Source organism: Thermobia domestica, chromosome 10 (assembly GCF_964235325.1).
Source record: "Thermobia domestica chromosome 10, izTheDome1.hap1.1, whole genome shotgun sequence".
In the NCBI taxonomy this organism is placed as follows: domain Eukaryota; kingdom Metazoa; phylum Arthropoda; class Insecta; order Zygentoma; family Lepismatidae; genus Thermobia; species Thermobia domestica.
The window spans coordinates 85,581,362-85,608,326 of record NC_137463.1 but is presented as its reverse complement, the minus strand read 5'-3'; the positions used below and the strand labels follow the sequence as shown (position 1 = coordinate 85,608,326).

General features: G+C 35.2%; 1 protein-coding gene across 1 annotated transcript in view; it reads left to right on the top strand.

Moving 5' to 3' along the window:
• LOC145662523 (aminopeptidase N-like) overlaps positions 1-26,965 on the top strand; it is a 125,097-nt gene that overhangs the window by 19,826 nt on the left and 78,306 nt on the right. Inside the window, exons 2-4 of the mRNA XM_081728183.1 lie at positions 11,726-12,299; positions 15,920-16,078; positions 25,497-25,817. Of these exons, the coding sequence (XP_081584309.1) occupies positions 11,773-12,299; positions 15,920-16,078; positions 25,497-25,817 (1,007 nt within the window). The 5' untranslated portion in view covers positions 11,726-11,772. The remainder of the gene's footprint in view (positions 1-11,725; positions 12,300-15,919; positions 16,079-25,496; positions 25,818-26,965) is intronic.

The following is a 26,965-nucleotide window of genomic DNA, read 5'->3' as shown; positions in this document are numbered from 1 at the left end:
AAATGTGCTCAAAGTGTGAGTTAGTTTTGTAGTATGGATTTTCTTCAATCGAAGTTTTTTATTCGATAATCTGACATTCAATGTATTTGAATAATACGATAATTTTATTCGTATTATCCAAATACACACTTCAGTAACAACTGCGGCCTAACACAGTTAAGAAATTGAATTGAAAAAGTTTAGTGCGGTGGTCCTGTAATTGAATATTTTTTGAGAAACTCCCTAGCTTTTTGTGGTAAACTCAGGCTTTTCTTTTTCGAGCGACAAAAGAGAGAAGAAATAATAGTGATTGTGAAAATAATATATCAAATTCAGGTTTCAACGGATTTACATGTTTCATGGCGTCTACATACCGAAAATGTGACTTTTCGACACCCGTCCTTCCGGTCCGTCCGTTCGGCACACTTTTATATGCACTCGCCTAGAGGCCATACCGTTCAACTTATCTACACCAAATTTTAAACTTAGGGTTTACTTAGTATTCTTACAGGAGCTTTTCCATTTTTTCCTACCACCTAAAATAAGTGTGGTTTACAAACAGCCGAAAATCGAAAAACGCTATTTTCTCAAAAATGGTTTCAACAATTTTGTTTATTTTTCATTAATCAATATTTAATTAACAACCCTATATTGCAGTATCAGATATTTCTCTTAGAAAAATTTACGAGGGGTAGTTTATTCTTGGAGGTGACTTTTTCTCGACGATTTTCTCAGAAAAGACCCTGGCGAATTTTGTACACACTTCATAAATAAATATTTGACCTTACAACATGGTATAAGTCAATTGACCTGAAAAATATATGAGTAGTAGTTTATTTTTGGACTTGAATTTATTCCCAGTGAGTTTCTCAAACACGACCAGTTGGCAACCCTGTATCTCGACAACGAAGCTGAATTCGAAAACTGCAAGAGGACCATTTGTCTCCTTTTGATGTCACGAATCACCTCCCGAAGTTTGTGGACATCTTTCAGGTTCACCCTTAATGAAGCTTCTTTTCGAAAAGTTAACTATTAACTTTAGGCATTGTTTATCTTTTTTTAAATCACAAATGTCGTTATTAATTTTAAGGCAGAGAACTACTTCTGAGAGAATAGATCTTGAAAAATAATTTTAAAACTTAGACTTTTGTTTTCGAGACATTCCAGACAAGACGAGACATTTTACAAGCTATCTCGTGTTCAAAACATTTGCCTCGTATTATCTTGGATGTCACAAAGCGCGTCTTGTCTCTTTCTCGAGACATGTCTTATCTCGTGCGCATTCGTTAAAACTTGGGAAGGATTATCTTTCTACTCAAAGCATTGTTTTTATAATGGTTGCATATTTATGATAATTGCTGTCCACATAAATTACAGTCCTTTCAGTTGAATTAATTTTTATTATTATTATTATTGAAATTGCAATATCTAGTTTAACGTTGGACGATTATGCACCTACGCTAAGGGAGAATGATGATGAATGAAATGGTGAAATGAAGAAAGTGGGAGGAAAATGGAAAATCTCAAGAAAACACATACCCATGCACACGGTATTTGTCCACCTCAAATTTCACTTGGCACGACCCCCTGCACCAAAGGTCCCTGCAATGCTTTATTATTATTATTATTATTATTATTATTATTATTATTATTATTATTATTATTATTATTATTATTATTATTATTATTATTATTAATAATAATAATAATAATAATAATAATAATAATTGAAGCGAGCTTAACGAGTTTCAACCGTACGACTCAACCAACGTTTGGGTTCCTGTTCGTTCGTCTGCTCCTCTCATAAAAGACATTTCATTTTAATGAAACTAGTAAGTGCCTTCTTTTAGCTCTGCGAAGTAACTATTGCTTGGAATATGAATCTGAAAAACATAAGAGGTAAAATTAACCAAATGGTGCAAGTTTCCACTTATATATACAAAACAATTTTGCAATATCAACTACGTGAATCTTGTCCCATAAAGAAGCCGAAACCCCTACACCGAAGAGCCCTCCGAGATTTGATCATTGTCCACACGGACTGAAATTGTCATTTGAAGCCAAGACTTTAATATGAAGCCAATAATTTCTTTAAAATAGACGGAAAATTCGGAAGTTATAAGCATTTTCATATTTTTGCCTTTTTCCATAAGGGAGCCGTAGCCCCCTATACTGAAGATTCCCCCCCAGGATTTGATCATTGTCCAGTCGGACTGAAATTGTCATTTGGAACCAACACTTTAATACAAAGCCCAACATTTCTTTAAAATAGACGAAAAATTCGAAAGTTATAAATATTTTAATATTTTTGCCTTTTCTCATAAGGGGGCCGTATTACCCTACACTGAAGAGCCCCACGAGATTTGATCATTGACCACTTGGACTGAAATTCTCATTTGAAACCAAAACTTTAATATGAATCCAAAAATCAAACTTTTACATCAATTTAAACTGACTGGGTTCCAGTTCCCCCCACAATTGTTTAGTTTAGTTAACTGGTAATTTGTGACAGCTTCACATCATCAAAAGAATGTTTCACTTCCCCTCCCCTCCCCCAGGAGTTCGTGCTGGATCCACCACTGGAATCAATAGACACTCTTCCTAATCTTTTGGTCACCCTTGATTGTGTAGGGGCTCCCTCGTACAAATAAAGAAGCGGTAATATTACAATCAAGGGGCACTATATATTAGGTATTTTTTTAGTTACCTACCCCTAACCGCACAGGGCCATCTTTCGTAGAATAAAAAATATTACGTGATATTCCAATCATGAAAGGGGAGAGGATGCTGTAAATATATTTCTTATTCATTTTGTCTGTCCTGCTTATCAAAAATTACTTTCTGTTGGAAGGCTACTGAAATGAGAGGGGCAAAATAAAAAGTCGTACCCCCTCCTACATGGTTGCTCAAATAAGTACTAAAGAAAGCATTTTAAACTAAGATATTTAAGATTTAAACTAGGAAACTAAGATATCCTACATTATGTAAGGATGGCATATTCAGGATTATTATTATTATTATTATTATTATTATTATTATTATTATTTGAATGTTTTTGAAGCACCGAAATTTTGTGAGACGAACAATGATATGTAGAGGTTTAAGATGGGTGGTCATAGAGGAGGAAAAACCAGGATTTTTCTCTGTCTGACTCTCTAACGTAAAGATTATGTGCTGAAGGTAAGAAGCATCATCATTCTACAATAGGTTGCTTTTACGTAGAATATCAATTACTTGAGTTCTCCTCCTTCGGTCTACTTACCTTATGTAGTAAATTCAAAACAATTTCAATTCAATACAAATACATTGTAAAACTTTTCCGTAATTAAACATCTAGGGAAAATTAAACATTTAATAGGGAAATCTGTTATCAAAATATCCAAACACGTAGATAAAAGACTATCTAGTGAGAAATATTGTGAAACTTTATAAAATTCTCCAAATTAGAATTAACATTTACTGGGAAACATTCATTATGCGCCAGCGAGCATATGGTGAGCAGTGAGCACAGGGGAAATAATTACGAAACTGTTTGCAAACAAAATTAGGGACGCTAATGCAAGTGCGACAACAGCATTTTTTCTTTTTTTGGTATCGTCATGAGTTTTACACATACGTTACAATTTGATTCTTTCCCAAATAAAAAAATAAAAAAATAAACGTAGTGTAGTGATAAAAATGATAACGGCACTTCCACGGGATCGAACCCGCTACCTTCAGCATACAGACTCGTTGCTTTAACTAACTGAGCTATTTTTTTTTTACGTGAACTGAGCCTGTTCCGGTATAGACGATATTTCATTACGATCGTCCTACCAATTCGTCCTTTTCCATAGATAATTTCCACTATTTGCTCTATCTTTATGTTAATACTTAGCATATATTCATATATTTGGAGTTTGCAGATAATGCATATAATAAGACATACTAGAAATATTCGTTAAAAGTTTAGTGTGTAGATTTAATCCACATTTCTCTCAATGACATAGATGTCGCTGCTTCGTGTTGAAATGCAGAATTCCCTCGTGTTCTTTAAAATTTCCTACTTTAGCAGAGTTGGTAATTCTCGAGATTTCTGTCGATTTAAGGTTTTTTGCTTCTAATTTCTTTATTTTAAGCTAATATCTAACACAAATATTAAAAACGGGTTTGTTATTAACCTGTCCTGCTGGGGAAACCTTCCGAAATTTCGAACATATAAAGAAAACGGAGATATTTTCAAAAAACTTCAAAATAAAGAGACGCGTCATTTATTTTGCTCATGGTAGTACATGCATTGTTTCTTCTGTCTGCCGTTAGAAAGAGCAAGTAGCAAAGACAGAGACTAGAGAGCAGAAATCTTTTTGTGTTTTAATAAAGACTGAATCTGTACAGTGCAACCGTCTGTGTGAAGAATATTAAGGAGACACTTGCAACTACGTCCTTATGGTTCGCAGTTGCTACAGGTCTAAAGGCTACAGACTAACGGTTTACGTGCCAATTTCGCAAATGAAATATTGCTGCATAACGATGAAAAATTTCTGGATTGTGTCGTCTTCAGTGATAAATCGACATTTCACCTAAGAGCTAATGTGAACACTCATAATGTTTGCATCTGGCCGTCAGCAAATCCTCAGGAGATGGTACAGTTGAAACGAGACTGCCCTAAATTGAATGTGTTTTGTATGATATGGCGGAAAGTTTATGGGCCTTTCTTGCCTATCGACTAGATGAGTGCCGTGTGACGAATGAATCTCACATCAAACACTTGTAGCGAAGACTGTTTGAGGTGCTCTTTTACTTGATGCATCGCTAATAATTGTACGTAAAATGTAATAAGTACTATGAAGACTTAAAAGCCCGGTATTCATTTTGAAACACCCTGCATTTCTCACCAACAGTGTTGGAACTAAGATGTAAAAAGGAGAGAAAATTTTTCCTTATAAAGTTATTGTTTACAACAACCATATTATTATAAGAGACTATAACTACAAAAACAACACGGGTTTGTAGTCAAAAAAATGTAATCAAATGTACACTCGGTGGCTCAGGTGGCCAAAGTGGTACACACAGGCATGTCGCTTTTTTAATCCGCTCCTGTATGGACACTAATTAAGATATCGGGATATTATTCTCGCCAAATATGGTTGGACCATAGTTTATCATATTAATTTCTTTTTCTCCTGGTGTCGAATTTCCTTCTCAAATTTCATGTCAGTCAAAAATTCGAAAATTTTCTAATTTCAAATTTCCTTTACTTCTTTTTTCCCCTGTAGCTTCCTTCGTTGTAGAAAGACCTCCTTAAGACTTGCCTGGTAGATACCTCAGATGAATATCTAACTGTTGACATCAATTGGACGGATCTGCGCGCAGTGTTGCCAATTGCGAAAATTAAAATTTCCCTAAATTTGGTCAAAAAATATAAATTTTTGTTTATAAATCCGTACCTATACGTTCGAGTGCAAGTCAACTTACGCCAATCGAACATTTGTCCTTACTTAATAAACGCAAGTACAGATCGTTACAATGGGGTAATTAGGGGGCGCACGAAAAATGCATATTTAGGTTCTAACTCTTGATTATTCTAGTTTTTCCCAACTTTTCTGTTTACCGTAATATATTTTTGGTAATTAGAAGCTTTGTTCCTTAAATATCGCCATAATACTTGTAGGATACATTAGTGGTGTACCAGTGTTTAATTTAAGATAGTTTGTGTCTGTGTGGTAACAGTGTTGCCAGCTACAGAAAATTTTAATTCCAGATTTTAGGGGGAAATTTTGGGAAAATTATCTGTTTTGTCTCTCTTATTTCTCTCTTGTTGGCTACACCGGAACAAACGAACAAGTATCAGGAAGTCTCGTCTTTGCCCTACACAACACATTATAGAATGTTTCAATAGGATAATTAAGGGAAGTACAGTTGAGGTTTACACTAGACCTTGATCTCTAATTGGAAAGATAACTGTGATTTTTTAAGGTAGAATGAGATATTTTTTATTGATATGCTTGCTTTATTAGTTATCGTCACAATACTTGTAGGATATATTATAAGGATACCAAATCTTATTTTAAGATAGTTTGTGTGAGTCTGATAGCAGTGTTGCCAGCTGCAGAAAATTTAATTCAAGATTTTAGGGACAAATTTTTAAAAAAATCCCTTTTTTGTTTCTATTATTTCCCTCTTGTTGGCTACACTCGAACAATTGTACCAGTGTCTAAAAGCCTCGTCCTTAGCCTACATAGCGCACCATAAAAAGTTTCACTAGAATAATTAGGGGAAGTACAGTTGAGGTTTATAATAAACCATGTTCTGGAAATGATAAGAAAATGATGAATTTCTGAGGTAGAATGAGATATTTTTTCTTAATTTCATGCTTACTTTGTTAGATGTCGCCATGATACTTATAGAATATATTCTTGGAGTACTAACGTTTATTTTTAGATAGTTTTTGTCTGTCTGATGGCAGTATTTCCAGCCAAAACAATTAATTCCCAATTTTAGGTGAAAAATTCGGAAATTTTCCCTTTTCCTCTCTATCATTACCCTCTTGCTGGCTACATTGAAACAAACGTACCACTACCTGAAAGCTTTCACTTTGCCCTACAAAACGCACCATAAAAAGTTTCAATAGGATAATTAGAGAAGCTGTAGCCCCGGCATATCTGTTGATTTTTGCTTCTGAAGCGTAAAAAGCGTCAAAATTTCATGTGTATGATGACAGAGAATGTTTTCTTTCCCTCTTTGAATGGAAGCCAGCGACTTCAGGATTTCACTGTACCTTGCCAACACACCAACAATTTTGTTAGGTGACTTGAACCCATATAGCAGCAGTGGTGCTAGATACAAAAAAAAAAAAAAAAAAAAAAAAAGGAAATGAAATTCGGTTAGGAATTTTTTTGTATAATTTCCCACCCGTTCGCAATACTGTATTGCAGCTTACACCAAAAGATAGCCACATCCATTTTGTAGAAACCAAGGTCTTAGCCATATCAATCGAATGAATGGTTTTTGAGTAATAAGCCACTAAATGAAAATTTAGGAAAACGCCAAAAATGACCTGGGTCCGAATGGAATAATCACACAATTTTGCTCGTATAGGTACAAAGAAACAAACGATTTGTAAGTTACGAGAGCTTCAATTCAAGTTCTGTCGATTATTTCAATAATCTGCAACATAAATCAATAAATAATAGTTGCCAGAAAAAAAACAGACATTTGAAAAAAAACATGAAAAAGAACGATGTTTTTTATTGAAAAAACTTCACAGGAAAAAAACGTTTTTTTTTACAACACTAATTATATGACGATTTTTACTTGCGTTTATCCGTACCTTCTTCTGTCGTTATGTGCTACGCCTCTGCCCTCACTTGTCAGAGTATTGTCGAATGTAATGTCACTTTAGTATATGTATAACTGTGCTTCTATGCATATTTTCGTTTAACTCGCGCCATATTTCGTCTCATTATCCACAACGTGTTGTGTTGGTAGTGCCCCTACTCTTCCCCCATAAGTACGGAACGGTTGCGATCGAGGGTTTTTCCCGCCGATGGATTTTCGTGTTTACTATCACAAATCGATTGGCCATAGTCTCGTTCCACATTTCGTGTGATACTAGAAAAGATTTCCTCGTTAGTACTAATGTGAAAGAAATAACAGTAGAGTGAAAAATTTCTCTCTTATTCAACAAATTACACATCACTATTCACTATGTAATTAACATTTTTTTTTTTACAATAGTATTAGAGTTTAACCAGAGAAAAGGCCAAAAATGACACAGATTAGGGGCGGATTCAGGCTGAATGTTTGCGGAGGAGGCGTCGTTCGAAGTCAATAGGTTTTATTTTACATTTATAATACAAAGGTGAAAATTCTTAGGATAGGCTTTATTTTTAAAATGAAAAACATATTCTAGGGGGGGGGGCACGATCGCCCCGATCTCCCCCTAGATCCGCCCCTGTAATAATCAATAAATCTTATTGAGTTAAACAAAATGGTATGCGTGAGCGTCAATCCTCTTCCGTAGTTTACAAGAAAATGGAGAAAACCTAATTTCTATCTGATCCTAATATTTGATGCTGAATGATAACTATGCCACTTATTGAGCTGAATCTGATCCTGAAATATACACTTAGTAATCCTTCCATTATGTCATTAGTAAGATGACAATACATAATATTGTTAATGAAGTAAAACCTAAAATTACTATTAATTGCACTTAAATTTTAATTTGTATTTAACTAATATATTCTTTGAAAATAAGATATATCAGCTGATATATCGAGCTGAAATAAACAACATCCTTGGGGGTAAATTATCGTTTATAATTTTTTTTAGAAAATCGAAAAAAGAAAGAAAACGAACTTTTGTGGAGGAAAAAAGTCTGTTAGATATCAATAATAATATTTTTTTTTTTTATTTTGCTGAAAGAAATTGTTATTTATTTATTTATGCACAGTACAGGGTGATCCGGAAGTGGGCGTATTCTCTATTTAGTTTCAACAGTACAGTGTTAGTTTTGGTAGAAGGTCTGTACACAGTAATCTTGAAGTCTTAAGAGTCTTAAGAGTCATAAACATCGGAATGATCACCATCCATGTCGTAACACAGCTGAATTCTTTGCCAACTTGTCGCAGATGTTTTGCGGAGATACTCCGGAGTCACGAGGGTCTTTCACACTGCCCGTAACAAATTGACGTTTTTCCTACCCCAACGTTGTTGCTTTTCTCGTTGGATTACCACCAAAGCGGTCTGTAAATTTCGCTTTAATACTTTCCATGGTGTCACCTGTGTAACGCCTTTCGTGAAGCCAAACCGCAACACCTAATCTTTGTTCAATGCTATATGGACTTTGATCACACATTGTTGATTACTCCAACTTCACTACAAATAACAGTTTCCAAGCAGAAAACAGCAGAAAACAAATGATAGCAATGTTGCCAGACAATGGAAAGCAATGTTACCAAACAAATGTGGGTAAAACCTAAAACCGCCAGAAAACGCCAATTAGAGGTACGCCCACTTCCGGACCACGCTGTAGGGCCATATGTAAAACACTCACTGTTAAACAGCATTGTATCACTGTTTCTCTTTTCCTAATAGTGACGTATGCTTTTACTAGTCGTGTTAGGTCGAAACATGTTCTGAAGATTATGGGACTTTTTATTTAATTATTTTTTTAAAAAGGAGTTTCAGTTCCTTTAGGTAAGGCAACGACGGAGGACACACTAACTTATAAGTTGTTTTGGTAGAAGTTTTGATCTTTTGATTTTCAGTTTAGTGTCCGTTTCAACAGCGAGGCTATATGAGACGTGGGGGGTAGGGACAAAATCTCGCCGCCCAAAATCTCGCAGTCCGAAACCTCGCGTGGCCAATACCTCGCAGCCCAAAATCTCGCGTGGCTAAAATCTCGCGGGACAAAATCTCGCCGGGCCAAAATCCCTTGGCCAAAACCTCGCCGCCCAAAACCTTGTGGGCCAAAATCTCGCTTGGGCAAAACTTTGCAGAAAAAAACCTTTCCTTAAAATTTACCCAATGAGTTGCTTAATATGCAATTCCATATTACAAATAATAATAATAATAATAATAATAATAATAATAATAATAATAATAATAATAATAATAATAATAAGAAGAAGAAGAAGAAGAAGAAGAAGAAGAAGAAGATACAAAATATCGTGAGCGTGGGCTTTTTCGGGGTATTCCTGCTTCCTCCCACTTTCTTCATTCCATCATTTCCTTCATTCTGATCATCTACGTTTCCTTTAACCTACAAAACATAACGGGATACGTAAAAACTCAGATATTTTTTCATACTTTCATAAATATTATTCGATTTTGTTAGAATTTCTTAAGGTCACCGTCAAAATGAAATAAAAAACATCCCAGGCTCAAAAACTTATATATGTTGAAAACTTGATCGAGACCAGTCGAGTTGTTCAAGAGTTATTAAGTCACAAACGCAGCCACTTTCATTTTTAAATATTTCTATGTCTCCCCCTTTCCGTCAAAGTGAAATGATAAAAACTATGTCAGGCTCTAACCTGATCTGTGTGGCAAATTAGATCGAGATTGGTCCCGTGGTTCAAGAATTTTTAAGTTTCATTTTCTTTTTAAATATTTCCCCCTCCCCTTCGTTGTGCCGTCAAAATGAAATTATAAAATACATCCCAGGACCGAACCTCATCTATATTGAAAATTTGATCGAGATCGGTCGGGTGGCTCAAGAGGTATAGTGTCACAAACATAGTCATTTTTATTTTTATATAGGATAGATTTTCAAAGCAAGCGTTATAATTTTTCTTCTCATTATTTTAATGCAATGATGTGACATTACAAAATATATACATATAGCAATATACACGGTGTAGAGAGCATTCTACATCGAAGAAATGGCCGTGACGACGTTTTATACTGACTACATTTCTTCCCAGGCGAGATTACGTCCCGGGTAGTTTAGACCACCCTTGATGCGTGATTCTGTATTCAGAGATCAGAACTGCGAGGTTTCGGCCAGGTGAGACTTTGGGTATGACTAGATTTTGGCCCGCGAGGTTTTGGCCAGGCCAGGTTCCGGCCCGGCGAGCTTTTGACCCGCGAGGTTTTGGTCGGCGAGCTTTTGGCCAGGCGAGAGTTTGAGCCGCGAGGTTTCGGGCGTCGAGGTTTTGGTCAGCGAGGTTGTCGCCGCGAGGCTCTGACTGTGAGGTTTTATACCCAAACCGAGACGTGGATCTACAACTTAACGTAGGATTCGAACCACAAGAGCTCCTGCCGGTAATCGAACTAGAATTTCCCTCGCCAAAGGCGCGTACGCTAACTACTTAGCGGCTATTGTTTTTCAATGGTGCAATAATTGGGTGATGTACAGTGGTTACGAGGGCAGGAAACTGAGCTTTGGACCTTCTGAAACTCTACACGAGAAAAGTAAATGAAAATGAAATGAAATCTTTAAGTTTCACGTCCCAAAGTTACGCCGGCTAGGCTAAAGGAGACGGTAATTATGTGAAATGAATGGTGGAATGAAGAAAGCGGGAGAAAACTGGAGAACCCCAAGAAAGCCCACGTATACGGTGACGAGAAAAGTGTATCTATTATACATAACTACAGGGTGTTTCAAAACAACACCGACAAAGTTTGGGAGGTGTTTCAAAACAACACCGACAACGTTTGGGAGGTGTTTCCTGACATCAAGATAAGACAAAAAGTATAGACTTATCTGGGCGCACAAATGCTTCTTTTCGGAGTTATAGACTGCCGAAAACAAAAAAATGGACTTTAAAGATCCATAGCTCCGAAACTATGGGACCTATTGTAGTCGGGCCAGGACTTCACTTAGAAAACTAATATATGTCCTATCTAAATATCCAAGCTTCAGAATCCTGCAGTACTCGTGCAACAATTTTTATAGAGGAAGTTTGGCTACGGGCATATAATTTGAAGTATCACGAACTAGCCCTATAAAAATTGTTGCGCAAGTATGCTGAGTATACTATAACTCAGATGGTTAAATGACAAACATGTTTTAATGGCAGAGCCAGTCAACTATTTTTAATATAGTCCCAATTCCCTGGCAAATAATTTGTCACCAAACATTAGCCCCACCGTCTAGCTACTTAAGAAACCGCCACACCAGTATTTACTTTCTCATAAATCTCGTCCAGATTTTGTTAGGAAATCATCACTCCTATTCAAGCTATTAAGAAAATGTTAAGTATAGAAGCTAGGAGACACCGTATAACATGTTTACATTATTATTTTTTACTCTTTACAGAAAATTTCATCATATGACTGACTAACTGCTAAAAAATTTTCTCCAAGATGGTAGCACGTTCAATGTTAGAATTCACAACAGTTTTTCTATTTGTGGTGATACTGGGATTACTTCAACACTCAAGTGCGTTTAGACTTGGCAGGCCTGGTAATCCGTTCTCAAGACAACGACTCAAACGGGAAGATACTGAGAAGAACAGTAGACTTCCAGAGAATTTGGAGCCATACTTGTACAGTTTGAGATTTTCACAATTATTACCAGAAGAAGACAGTTTCTCTGGACAAGCGACTATTTATGTAAAATGTATAGATTCAACGAACAAGATAATTCTAAATTCAGCAGAGTACAATATTTCAACATCCGATATACTCGTCTCCGAACAAGATGAAGAGAATTCTATATCAGTTAGGAGTTTAGAGTTTCAATCAGAGAATGAGTTGATGATTATAGAGTTAGACAACACTCTAGAGGAAGGCAAGGCGTATGAAATCAACATTCCATTCTACGGCAGTTTGTCCAAAGCTAGAGGATGGGAATCATTCGAATACATTGACAACGAAACTGGAGATAAAAAGTAAGTACACAAAAATGTTTGAATATTATTCTATGAATACATATATTGATGGTTATAGCAATACATTAAATGATAAAATTTGCATGTTAATATTTATGAAGTAAAATCTTGATATGCTTCTCGAAATCATGGGAAGTGAATGCCTTATGTAGGAGGAATATTAATTAGCACAAGTATGAGTACAATTAATCAGTGCAAGTGAATTTCTGAACAGTTTTTAATATCTATATGATACTCCTAATCTTATCAGCCAATGTACTCGATCACCCTAGTTATTACAATTTTCATTAATTTTCTTCCAAGTTTCCATGTAGTATTTTGAAGTGTGAAAAGAAACTGTTTACTATATTCCTCCTGCACCGGGTGACTTTACATAAATGAAATATATCGGGTGTTCTAAAATTGGCGCCCACGGCACCATAGAGCAGTATTCTAAAGCCAAAATAAAGCGAAAGTGTTATATGATGGTATGCCCTCCGGGGGTCTCCTTCTGCCTCTATGGGAAATCAAAATTTCACAATGGAGCAATATCACATATTAACTTTCAGCCATTAGCATTACTTTACGAATATAACAAGCAGTTGAACCGATTGCTTCACTAATAAATGATGCTAGTGTCAATCAATATCGACTTAAGCTGCCATCTGGAAAGTATCGATATAACTATTTGATAGATTGGTAAGTCTAATCTATGGTTCTTTATTTGCAACGTTGCCACACAGTACAATTTGTGTCTTCAGACGAAGACTCTAAAGATATACAAATATATAATTTTTGCTTTATTTTGACTTGTAAAATGCTCTGTGGTCCATGGGCACCATTTTTATAACACTCGATATATATGTGAATACCACTTTGCTGTTTCCGTTCAAAGTTACTGTTTAAGACAGAAGAATTTCACACGCATTGGTTAGTCAAGGAGTGTGCCTTAATCTCGTGAATCAAAAATCCTAATGACTATTTTTTTTTTTTTTTTTTTTTGGTAATTAAAGACCTGCAGGAAACGATTTAATAGTATTATTATGTAAACTAAGCTGCTTTGAATCATTTAAAAGTATTTTATTTTACCTAATAGCAATGAGTATTGAAGAAAGTAAAGTAACACAAGAATTTGTTAGTTGGACTGACAATAATTCGAATCCCGACCAATGTTCAAGAAAAAAATTGATTTAAATTATCTAAAGAGTAGTGAATTGTTTTTACTAAATATGAGACTGAAAGAAGTAGGACGAAGTTAGAAAAGACAGCTGAAAAAGAAAACTTATCATAGCTGTTAGCTTAAATGGCATAACATCCACAAAGCAAGCTCCCGCAATTAAGTGTTCAACTGTTTCTGCTATTCTAATATAGCAATAGGTTTCCCAAGTAGTAGTTGGTACTGTATAATTTTAAATATGGCGCGCACCACCATGTTTCAGGAGCAGCGTAGGGCGCAGACTTTACGATAAAATGTACTGATACAGGATACAAAAAGCGTTACTAAAGGGAATGATAGACCATGTATAGCAACGCTGATTACTGTTCTATCATTATAAAACTCTTCATTAGAAGCCCAATTGAAGTTGAGTTGAGTTGATTTTGAGTTTAACGTCTCGTTCAGCAGTGAGGCTATATGAGACGTGGACCTACTGATTATCGTGGAATCCGAACCACATGAGCTCCCGTCGGGAATCGAACCCGGGACTCCAACGTCAAAGGCGCGTACGCTAACCGCTTAGTCCACGAGGGCGCTCAAGCCCAATTGAAGTCTCGTACATGTGATAAATAAGAGTTATTCGAGGAGAAAATATATTTCCTTGCAAATTTTGTGTAGGTGGCGTTAATTAACCATACTTACATAATATTTGGTGATTGGACAGTTACGTTTCTTTGTGGTAAGATCTATACTCCTACAGTATGGCAAAATTATATGTCATGGCGGAGCTGTAGAAAAACTTCATTCAGACGTTTATTGGAATTAAGTATTGGCATATTATAGGTAAATCTTATGTAGAGGTAGAGTGTTGCAGCTGGTAATGCGTCTACCTACCAACTGCGTGTCCCGAGCTCAATCCTGAATCCATTTTTTTTAAAATTTTTAGCCAATTGAGTTATAGAATAGTATCCTTCTCGTTTCTTTGAAATTAGTTGGAATATTAACGAATTGGTTTTATGATTTATTCTTTAAATCTAAAGATAAATGCATCTTTGATTATTAAAATTAAATTCTGTAAAATTTAATTTTATTATTTGTAAATTAGATTTAACATATAAGGATTATTAATATTGAATTCATACATATTAATGAATATGCACTTTGATAAAACAAAGATTTAAGCGGGCTGGGTAAAGAAACTTATAAGCAAAATCTAAAGATTAAAATCCCTGCTAATTAGAAAGAAGAAAGAGACTACTTTCTCATAAAGGTCAATGGGCTCGAAATCAAAGAAGGTAGAGGTTTATCCGAAATTGCAGAGGCATAGAGCTTTACCTTGAATCAAGTCATTTATAGCCTCTCCCAAATGGAGATTGATTTTAATTATTTACTTATTTACATACCTTATATTATGAAACCTCAGTGAAAATTCTGGCTGTTTCACAATGAAATGTCAGACAATGTTCTATTGGATTGATTTCAGTTGAAATATTCAAATAAATATGAGGAGCTGCTGACCAAGAGGAGAACTTCTCGATTCTCGTGGTTGATACTAGTTTACTCACATTATAAATCTGAAACACTGTTTAAGTGGTACATAATTCATAGTAAAACACTATAAATTGACAAAATGATTGTCCAAATTCAATGAAAGGCCTATTAACATTTAAACATACGCAAGACATTACACAATACACTTCAATAATAAATATAGTTTTAAACGTTACTTCACACCGTTTGTGTACCTCACGTGAGGCGGAAAGGTTCTCATTACTTCTAGATAAAATTAAGAAGACAATAAAAGGCATAAATTTTGTACATAAATTTAGTACGAGATGAGAACAAATTTCGAGACGAGACTGGGAAACCTTTCCGAGAATCCATACGAAACGAGAATTCGACAAAAACTTTCGAGACAAGATGAAAAATTCTTATTTCATACTAAAAGCGAAATAAGAATTACTAAAATACTAAAAGCGAAAAATACCAAAATACTAAATACTAAAAGCGAAAAAGAAAAACGAAGTACAAACGGACACAAGATTATAGGGGATATGGATGATTATCAGAGAGGCACATTTCCAAAAAAAATTTAAAAAGTTGATTGATGCACGTGGTTCCGGGTTTGGTTCAAAGTTTCAGAGTACATAAAACTAAATTTCACAACCATTCATTAACTTTGTAATTTGTCTCCTTTAGCCTCAAGGGCATAACTCTGGAACGATAAACTGAAAACTAAAACACATCTGACTACGTTTTGTACCCAGAAAAATTTCTTCTGACTTTGTTTTAAGTTTATTTCTGTAGCTAAGGTGATGTAGTTGCCCCTGGTTGTGTGGCTGTTATACCAATGAATATAATCGACGAATTTCTTAGATGCGTTTTTTTTTTGGCACTAACTCCCTTTTATATAATGTTTTGCATTTTTTCTGTGTATGTATTATTTAACATTGTTATTTTATTTTATTTTATTTATTTTTTACAGATATATTACATTCATGAATCTGTACCTTGAAAATGCAAGAACGGTTTTCCCTTGCTTCGACGAACCACATTTGAAAGCAGAATTTGAAATCAGAGTTTTAAGAAGAGCTCACAGTCCCGCCGCCATTTCAACAATGCCTATTGCATCTACGAATCGCAGGTAAGCTGTATTGGCTTTCAACTATATATTTTAATAATGCTAGGTTTATATGTTTGTCTCCAAAGAAAAGTTTATATGTTTGTCTCCAATCCTGTCGAAAATGGGATCTCGAATACCACAGGTGCTAGAAACGTGACGTTTTTGCTGGTCGCTTCCAAATTTTCTGTAGATTGTCTAGTTCTAATTGAATATTTTAAAAAACGTATCCGTTATTTCTTTATTACATTTTTCAGGGGCACACTGGAAATGTTGAAATTTTAAAAGTAAATCATATATTCAAACACAACAAAGTTATATACGGGGATTGTATATCTCTCAGGAGTTTATTTCATGCCCAAATGATAATGAATAACGAAGGATAGGCATTTCTTCAAGCTAAGATGAATCTTTATTGTTCGGAATGTTTTCCCAATGTCACTGACATTATTTTTAATTGTATATGTAATGTATTTGCTTATTATATACTGGATGCTAGACGAAAGAAAACACTGATCACACTTGAATTAGAAACTCCAACCGGAAGCAGCTCAATTTTGCAAACAGTGCGTGATATTGAAAAAAAAAATAATCGAGATAATTTCCCTTTATGGTACACCTTCCCGATTTTTATCAAGACATCTTTCTTTTGTGTCTGCAAAGTGACATGTAGAGATGATGTGAGGAATGACAAGGATATTCATGCTCATATATGAATGATGCGCTGTGTATAGAGTACAGGTTCAGCTAGTATTTCATTATAATGTTAATAATTCCTTTTGATAGAATAATGATTTATAATATGAAAAATAGTCCAGCGAAATAAACGTTTGAGGTAAATATTTTATGAAACAGATAAGACTTATTGAGTGTGTTCTACGTACAGATACGCAACCTAAAACCAGTTGCAGGTCTCCCGTCATTTTGAATAAGTATTCCCCACCTTATATTTCTTGCATGCACTGCGATTTTGCCACATTACTTCTAGCTTTAAAAATCATGATACTCTGTTTTGTTTCTATAAAACACAGTAAACTATTAAAACTCAAGGAAAATATACTTACTGGAGTAATTTGAGATGCACTTTCTATCCGATTTACGGAAAGTGCCAGCGTATCCTGTTTCATGATTCCCGCTATTTCGCTTCAAGTAGCCATTCATACTAGCTATTATGATTGTACTTATGATATATTCTTCTGCATATCTATTAAAGAGCTAGACTTAGAAGTGCTGTAGTCATTAATAGGAAAAAAGAGCCTTACGATGAGAAATTGACTTAAAACAAAAATTCTAAATATACCTTTGTACCTTAAATCTTACTTTATTAATGCTCTAAACTGTAGATGAAAAATACATAACAGTATCGTTCTACATTGTAGATTAATAATTAATCCACCTCAAAAGGGGGTGAGGTTTTTACTGTTTTACTTGAAATACAAGGTGAGTCAAAAATCAGACTGCACAGGGATTTATGGTATACGTTCAGAGTGTATATTAATACATGTGTATAAACGAAGATGGCAGTTCTTCAGAATATTGCCAGAAGTTCAACATTATGATATCTACACATTACAGAATGTGTTCCTTCTGAATCGTGACTGAGTAGACCGCTACATTTAGATGACACGAAAAGTGGACACCATCAGCGTAATGTCTGGAGATAGCAATGGCCACTCAACGGAACTAAAGTGACAGATCCATAGTCAGGTAACTGGACATCGAACTATTCATGCACAGCTTAAACGTAACAAGATGGGCATCATCCTATTGAAACTTTATGAGAAAATCGCCATCTTCATTTAGTACACTCGGAAACACGTCTTCCTCAAGGAGGTGTTCGTAACTCTCCTCGGTAAGAATTACTTTGGTAACTACAGATAGAAAAAAAGAAGGACTAAGTGAATTCCATCCTAAAGCTCGCAACATACTATAATCTTGTCGCATTCCTACTTTGTCGAATAGTTTGTGCAATGACAGTTTGTATCATTGTAATACTTCTAGTTTTCTTTGTTAACATCGCCATTGCCGTGAACAACGTCTCGTCACTGAGAGGATGCGAAGTCAAAGTTGTCATTGATAGAATCACACGCCTATTGAGAGAATTGTAGTCAACTACCAGGGTCACCACCACTGAGGTGTTGTAAAAGGATACATCTCGTAAGGGTGCCTCTTCTTCTTAAGCAGATTCTACAAACACTCTGTTCTTTTGCGCAGTATTCCTTCGACATGCGCAGGATGCTCTTGTTTGGGCGTTTGCATACTTCTGCTAGTGCTAACACACAGGTTGGTGTCTCTTTATCTGTGAGAGCCTTTGCTCTTTGATTCACAGTTTGTTGTGCACACCAGTAATCTACTGAAATTCTTTTACCAATATTGTCACTATGTTGTACGTGATTGGCGCTTTGTCTTGATGTTTACCGTTTAATTCCTCTATAACAATTATGTAACTGCGAATGCCAACCAGGGATCTCCGTTTTTCTTTTCCTTCACATTTCCCTTTGCTCCCAGACTCTCATTTGGCTGTACACAGTGATCTGAAACTTTATATTCGCAGCACTATAAATATGTTGCGAAAATAATATTCCATGTTATATATGATGCATTCCAAGGGAAATCAGTCAAATTTGAAAAATATTGTAGTTTCACCGTATTCGATTTTGCTCATGTTTTGGTACGTATGTTATGAGATATCAAGAGAGAGGTGTTAAAATGCAAAGTGATAGATGCTGGTGGTTCACTGTTTCCAAGATAGAGGGTACTGAACACATGAAAAATGCTACATACATGCATACATTTAAATATTTGTAGTTTGGTGAATGTACACATAGTAATGCAAGGAAACACGAAAAAAGTAAGAAACCAATATCACCAATGTTGCCATCACAAAGGCCAGTCAAAGGTAAAGGTCATTTACGCAAAAATGACCCAAGTTTGGTCATCTTTGTGGACTAGAAGGAGAAAGAACCATTAACCGTTATTATGTGACTGACAACCTTGGACCTTTTTTAGAACATCGGTGTATATTTCAGTTGGTGGTATGTTGTCCCTTCCTGTGTATGAATGTGAGTTATTGTAATGTTGTCAATATCGGCCATATGTGGGCAACCACGTTGCAAAAGAGAATGGAGGAAAATTGTTCACTATGTGGGAAAATAGCGATATTGACAACATTAAATTACAATAACATTTATACACAGGAAGGGACAACATATCATCAGCTGAAATATACACCGATGTTCTTAAGAAGATGCAAGGTTGTCAATCACATAATAATGGTTAGTGGTTCTTTCCCCTTCTAATCCACAAAGATAACCGAACTTAGATCACTTTTGCGTAAATGACCTTTACCTTTGACTGGCCTTTGTGATGGCAATATTGGTGATATTGGAGTTTACTTTTTGTGTGTGTTCCCTGGCATTACTACGTGTACTATGACAAAGCTTTATGTTCCTCACATTCACCAAACTATAACTACTTGAGTATTTCTCATGTGTTCAGTACACTCAATCTCGGAAATGATGTACTATCAGTATTTGCCATCTTGCGTTTAAATGCCTCTCTTGATACCTCATAACATACTAAAACACGAGCAAAATCGAAGACGGAGGAACTACACCAATGTGCTGATTTCGCGTGGAATGCACCATATCTCTAAAAATATTATGTCTAAAATTTTTATCACGCCATCTCATAGTGTTGTATGTACTATTTTCCATAAATAGAAGCTTTGCTTTGTATATACTTAAACAAACTATTTGCTGAGCAAAACAATATATTCACATAATAAATTACATACGTGTTACAGTTTCGCAAACTAACACGTTTGTAGTTTATTATGTGAATATATTATTTTGCTCAGCCAATAGTTTGTTTGTGTTTACGTATGTACTAGAATATTACACTAAAATAATTTTTCAGTTTTTTTTTTCATTTAACTTTTTCTTTGTAAAAACGAAGAAAATTAGAAGAAGTTTAAGTTTGAATCATTATGAATGTTTTAAAATGTTAGTTTAAGATATATCTAGTACTGAAGTTAAAACAATTACCTTTCTGAAATGTATAAGTTGGGGATTAAAATGATTTACACCTATCACTCCATGTTTTTTTCTATCTTTTGATCAGAATACTTAGGATATATACAGTTCGAAACTACTGTTTCAACCAGAAAAAAGGAAATGAAGAGATAAGGGTGACACAATAAGTTCGCATTCTTTCGTGTATAAGCCGTTTAATTTTTAACCGCAATTTCAAAAACAAATCTTCGCATGTCTTAAAATGCCAATCCAAAACAGTGACGATTTCTCTATGTCACTATGTTTACTGCTGGTAAACAAATAATTATAGCACAATATATTATGGAAACATTCAAAATACAAAATAAACATAATTCAAGAATATCGCTATAGCACGGCAAGCGACTATCTTCTACGTATCAACGTTAAGAAATGCGGAAGAGCGTTGAGGAAATGCAGCACTTCCCAAATAGCAAGCAAGTTGACCACTAAGTTCAGCAAGAACCTCCAAGCTTTCCGTTCAATCGTACACAGGGGCAGCTTTCCTTTCTTGCAGAAGGGTTTCCTGGAAAACATTCGAAAATGTAAGCTAGTGATGTAGAAACTATTCCTTCTCTTAACACAAAATTAATTGTATTTAGTATATTTTGTCATATTCAGTAGCTAAATTTCTCCAGTATCTCTTTTCTAAAGTATAAAGGAAACAATATAATACATTTACTTAACTCTACAAAGGTGGAGTTCATTGGCATGTGCATTGCATGTCGGTACGTTTGTCAGATTAACATGTAAGTTATAATTCCATACTTGTTCGGTTTCGAAAAGATCCAATATATTTCAGGCAAAAATTTTCTTGTAGGTCTTATATCTCGAGAACTACATATAGTGTAGCCAAACCAAATCTAACAATTTACTCAGTATGATGTGCGTATTCCGTAAAAAATATGAAAACTCGATTTACGGGCCGTTCAACAATTCTGTGGCCCCTGATCCAAAAATCATTTTATATTTCATTCAATCAAACATTTTATTGTACGTCTCACATCTCGAAAACTACATACAGTGTAGCCAAACCAAAACTATCACTTAACTCAATATCATATGCTTATTCCGTAAAAAAAATATGAAAACTCAATTTAGGGGCAGTTCAAAAAATGTTGCCCCTGATCCACAAAATTCATTATATTTCATTCAATGAAACATTTTATTGTATGCCCCATATTTTGAGAACTACATTCAGTATAGCAAAATCAAAACTAACACTTTACTTAGTATGATGTGCTTATTCCGTAAAAAAATATGAAAACTTGATTTACGGGCCGTTGAAATATTGTATGACCCTTGATCCACAAAATTAATATATTTCATTCAATCAAACATTTTTTGTACTCCTTATATCTGAAGAACTACATATAGTGTAGCCAAACCAAAACTATCATTTAACTCAGTATGATGTGTTTATTTTGGAAGAAATACGAAAACACGATTTAGGGGCCGTTCCACACTTTTGTGACCCCTGATCTAAAAGCTAATTATAGGCCAAGATCACAATCTTTTGATGCATTTTTCGATCATTCTTAAAATTCTTGGCCAAGATCGCAATCTTTTGATCTATTTTTTGGATCATTCCTAAAATTCTTGTTTGTATACAAATGAGAGTGTGAAATTTTGACGTATCCCTGTTTGGGCGGGTCTAGGTCAAAACCCCCACAGCCAAAACTCCCACACTCAAGAAATGTCAAAACACCCACACAAACGGTCATAACCCCCACACAAATGGACAAATCTCCCAAACGCACGAACGGTCAAAACCCCCACAGCCAAAACCCCCACACTCGAGAAATGTCAAAACGCCCACACGATCGGTCATAACCCCCACACAAATGGACAAATCTCCCAAACGCACGAACGGTCAAAACCCCCACAGCCAAAACCCTCACACTCAAGAAATGTCAAAACGCCCACACAATCGGTCATAACCCCCACACAAATGGACAAAACAGCCACACATAGCAACGGTCATAATCCCCACATAAATGGACAAAACTCCCACAAAATCGGACAAATCCCCCACACTCTGAAATTATCGTCATTTCACGTCTTTGTTGCGGCTCTTTATGACGCCCAAGAAAAATAGTTGCAACATCAATTTAAGTGGAATAAAAAATGTTATTAAAAAGTACAAGGGCAATACATGAGTATGGGGGTTTTGTCAATTTGTGTGGCAGTTGTGACTATTTCTGCATGTGGGAGTTTTGTCCATTTATGTGGGGATTGTGACCATTGCTATGTGTGGCTGTTTTGTCCATTTGTGTGGGAGTTATGACCGTTGGAGGTTATGACCGACTACCAGTGTGGGGGTTTTGGCTGTGGGGGTTATGACCGTTCGTGTATTTGGGAGATTTGTCCATTTGTGTGGGGGTTATGACCGATCGTGTGGGCGTTTTGACATTTCTTGAGTGTGGGGGTTTTGGCTGTGGGGGTTTTGACCGTTCGTGCGTTTGGGAGATTTGTCCATTTGTGTGGGGGTTATGACCGTTTGTGTGGGCGTTTTGACATTTCTTGAGTGTGGGGGTTTTGGCTGTGGGGGTTTTGACCGGTTTCCGTTTGGGCACCAACTTCCGCAAACCTACCGACTGGTCCCAAAATGTGGCTAGGTTAGAGGTTTCTTGGTTTAGCCTGGAAGAATAGGACGATTGGAGCCAAACTTGCTGTATCCATAGCTATACTACAAGTTAGACTTCAATCGTCTTAGTTCTTCTACGCTAGACCCAAAAGCCGAAAATTTAACCGAAATCCATCGATGCCAATAAGAGATGGCCTCGAAAGAGATACGCCAAAAATCTTACACTCCCTTTTGTACACAAACGAGATTTTTGTTGCTCCAACGTGCACAAACGAATAGGACCATTTCAGTATCATTTGGCGTTGTCGGAGGGCAGGCTAATGCCTCCATTTTCGGTTGTGCAGAAGCGAAAATTTTGCGAACGATGCACTAACGATTGAGATCATTTTGGAGATAATCCATGTTGGCGGGTGGGGGCTAGTGCCTAAAATAGATACTCCAATATTTCGCATTTCTTTTTGTACATGAAGTTAAATTTTGAACAAGCGATGTATTAAGGATTGAGAACCACTTTCGAGCAAATCAGTGGGAGTGACTCCCAAATTAATTTTTGGATATATTACAATTGCTTTGTGGGCAAACGTGTACAAACGTTTGATACTATTTTGGTGAAATTCGGAGAGCTTATATTACTCTCAAAAAGAGAACAGATGAGATACAGTGGGGCGAAACGAAACAATAAATTAATTTGCATCTACGTTCTGCGTTAGCAACGAAGGTATATAAGACAAAATCTACGTGTTAGATCCGGTACCCAATGGAAGAAAAAATAGAGCTTAGAGTATTCAAGGAATTTATACAGAATGTTGGGAAAGGAACCGAAATGAAAATAAATTTCAAATTTTATACTGTACGAAACTGCACTCTAAGTCAGTTTCATTTTGTCATTTTTTTTAAAAATAAGGTACATCTCTTCGTATTTTCTTTTTTCTCTCTTTTTCTTTTTTCCTTTTTTTTGTCAGAGATCAGCCTTGATAGTTTCAGGCGAGATGCTTAATTTATAATATCACCAAGGCAGTATTTATGAATACGTTATAAATATTAAAACATGATACTTTATTCTACTGGGAAGTGCAGGTTGAATTGTAAACATTTTATCCTATACGCTGCAGTAAACATGATGAGATATTCAGGATTCAGTTTAATTATTTATTCATATTTCTGGGCATTACCGGCATCCATAGCCTTAAGTCTGTCATGTATGAGGGATGACGTCCCTTGGCGAGCAAACTATCCAGAGAAGAGGAAAGGAAGAAGGGAATAGGGAAGGAAATAAGTGGCTTGAGACCAGTATATTAGTTACCATCCCGGAATTCGTCAAAAGTGAATGAGAAAAACCCAGAAAAACCTCACACAGGATGGTTGACCAGAAAAAAAAAAACTTACACTTTTCGACCGAATGTCCTTTTCGAGAGCCATTCAAGATGTATATCTGTCACTGAAGTTCCCGCACCTTTAGGTATGTCTTATCACTCCCGTGTATAATCCGAACTCTCTTAAGTACTTGTTATCATTCATATGTGTAAGTCGAACTCTTATTTCTCACACACATTTACGCACACACACACACTCGTATATATATATATATAAGACAAAACAATGTGACTCATACATTCAAAAATCAGTATACCGTCCATATACTATTTTGACTTTCATTAACTGTAAAGGAATAACACGTGACCGAAGAGCTAACAATATATCTATAATATTCTTGTGTTACAGTTTTTGCAAGTGATCATTGCTTTTATCAGACATTATCTACATCTGAAGTTTTTTGTCGAATAAAGGTAATGATTAAAATGCCAAAACTATAACAAAAGTTAGATAATTATTACTGTTAATATATAATTATTACTTTGGTTGTTTATTATTCACTGTATTCAGAGTGAATAATTCAAATATTAACTCTTGATAAAGTCATGTTTTAAAGAACAAACACCGACTTTGTAAAGAAGTAGAAGCTTGCAGAAATAAGCAGTTGTTGCCAAATAGGAGATAAAATCGCATTGAAGTTATCCAAGGCATAGCTTTAAGTGAATCGAGTGGTTTAAGATCAACGTAACACGTTGCTCTCATGAAACGTAGAGCAAGTTAGGTGTGGTGGAGTTATAGTTTATCAACTGTCAGAGAAAGAACTTTGGGTAGATCAGAAACTAGGAGGAAATATAATATTAACTAGAATATTTATTATTATTATTATTATTATTATTATTATTATTATTATTATTATTATTATTATTATTATTATTATTATTATTATTATTATTATTACAGATATTCTGCCGTTACTGGCAGGTAACTCGTTACAAAATGAGAAATTTCCAAACATCATGATGCTCAGTTATCCTCTTTGTCTTGACGTAAGGATTTTCATACTTTCATGAACTGTAGTCTCATTTGCCCCTTCCTCTTCTTCCTTCCACCATAACATTCCTCATAGTATACTTCTTCCTCAATCAGTATTTCAACCTCTTCTTCTCTCAGTTCCTCTTCTTTTGAATTAAATTTATTTTTTGTCACATTATTTCTAACACTTCTTTTCCTTTCCGTTCCACCCAATCGATCTTCATTGTTCGCCACTTCCACATTTCGAAAGCCCCAGTCATTTCTTTGTTGTTTGTTGCCACCAACAGAAATATAACTTAAGATAACACGAAAGTAGGTAAATTCAAACCTACCTGGATTACCACAAGACGTTATCCAATGGGTAGGTATGGTTCTGTGGAGATGAACGCTGTGGCATAGAGTCAGTTGTAAAATAACATTTTGAAGAAATTTATTTTATTTATTTATTTTTTTTTAGGCGAAGAAGTTCAGATGAGGTTGAATGGATAGAAGATGTTTTCGAACGAACACCGAAAATGCCTACTTTTGCTTTAGGATTAGTGATTTCTGACTATGAAAGAAGGGAAACAACTATTGGATCTAAGACCATTGCTATTTGGGCAAAGAAGGAAAATATTGACCAATATGAGACAAGTCTTTCTACGGCAACCGCAGTGCTTCAATGTTACGAAAATGCTTTAGACGTTCCTTATCCTTTGAGTAAACTGGATTTGTTTATCCTCGATGATAAAGATTTTGATTCACCCTTCACTAGATCATGGGGAGTAACTGTGGTGAGGTAAGATCTTTAAAGTTTTAATCGAGTTTTTCTTATAGACTTTATTCTTATAGAATTCCTTAATTTAAGTCCGATTTTAATGTAGTGAATGGTAATTTATCATAATTAATCAATACCCCATGTACACTTATGGAGAGAAGCCTACTGGATTAAATTCATCCCGGATAATACAGGCAATACATCAACAAAAACAACAAATTTCATCTACATACCTTACAATTGGACTTTTGACTTTTTAAAGCAGGATTGAAAAAGTATTAATACTGACAGGCATAAAAATAAATATTATTTAATTGCATTACCATCAATAAAACGAAAGAAGACACATAAAATATAAGGTTTAGGAAAAACGTTTAAAAATGTTCACCTAATTGCTGTAGGTAAAGTCGAACACATCGTTCCATGTTGACGGCTTTAAAACGTAATGTTTCCTGGCTAATGTTCGCAATTTCAGTTATGAGTTTTTGCTTGAATATTTCCAAGGATATACCACGTCCCTTCAGGCAACTCCAAAGAAAGAAGTCAGATGTTATCAAATTCGAAGACATCGAGGTCAAACTTCCTTTGAAATAACCCTCGGAACGTTGCTCCATCGTGTTGATCCACCACCCGCTGGAATGACTGGTGCGGACGGTAGTTTATCATAACCCTATGTGTTTGATCTATGGTAATATATAATCTAATTTTTCAAAAAATTCCATTGACGAAGTTGCCATCTATCGGAGGAAACTTAAATCATCACACCGCATCAACGCGCAAAGTACACTGATGAATATTTGCTGTTTTTTATTTATTTGTTTGAGGCTTTGCCTATACAACCCAGAATGAATTTAAACAGGAAAACACAGTCACATAAATTTCGTACCGTCCCTTGATCATTTACCACAAACCGCATGAAAATTGGATGTCAGTTAGAAATTCTATAAAAAAATTAAATCTGTTAGTTCTAAAAAAAACACTATATAAACTTTTTGCTTTGGTCAAAAATTGAATTTTTACTAAAGGGTCTTTTCGTAAGGTCACTCCTATTTTTTAAATTATACTGAATAACTTAAAGAAGATGAAGAATATACAAAAAATGTAGAAATTAAACCAGGTATTATCTAAAAATATAATATTAAATAAATTAATAAATGCTTCTAAATATT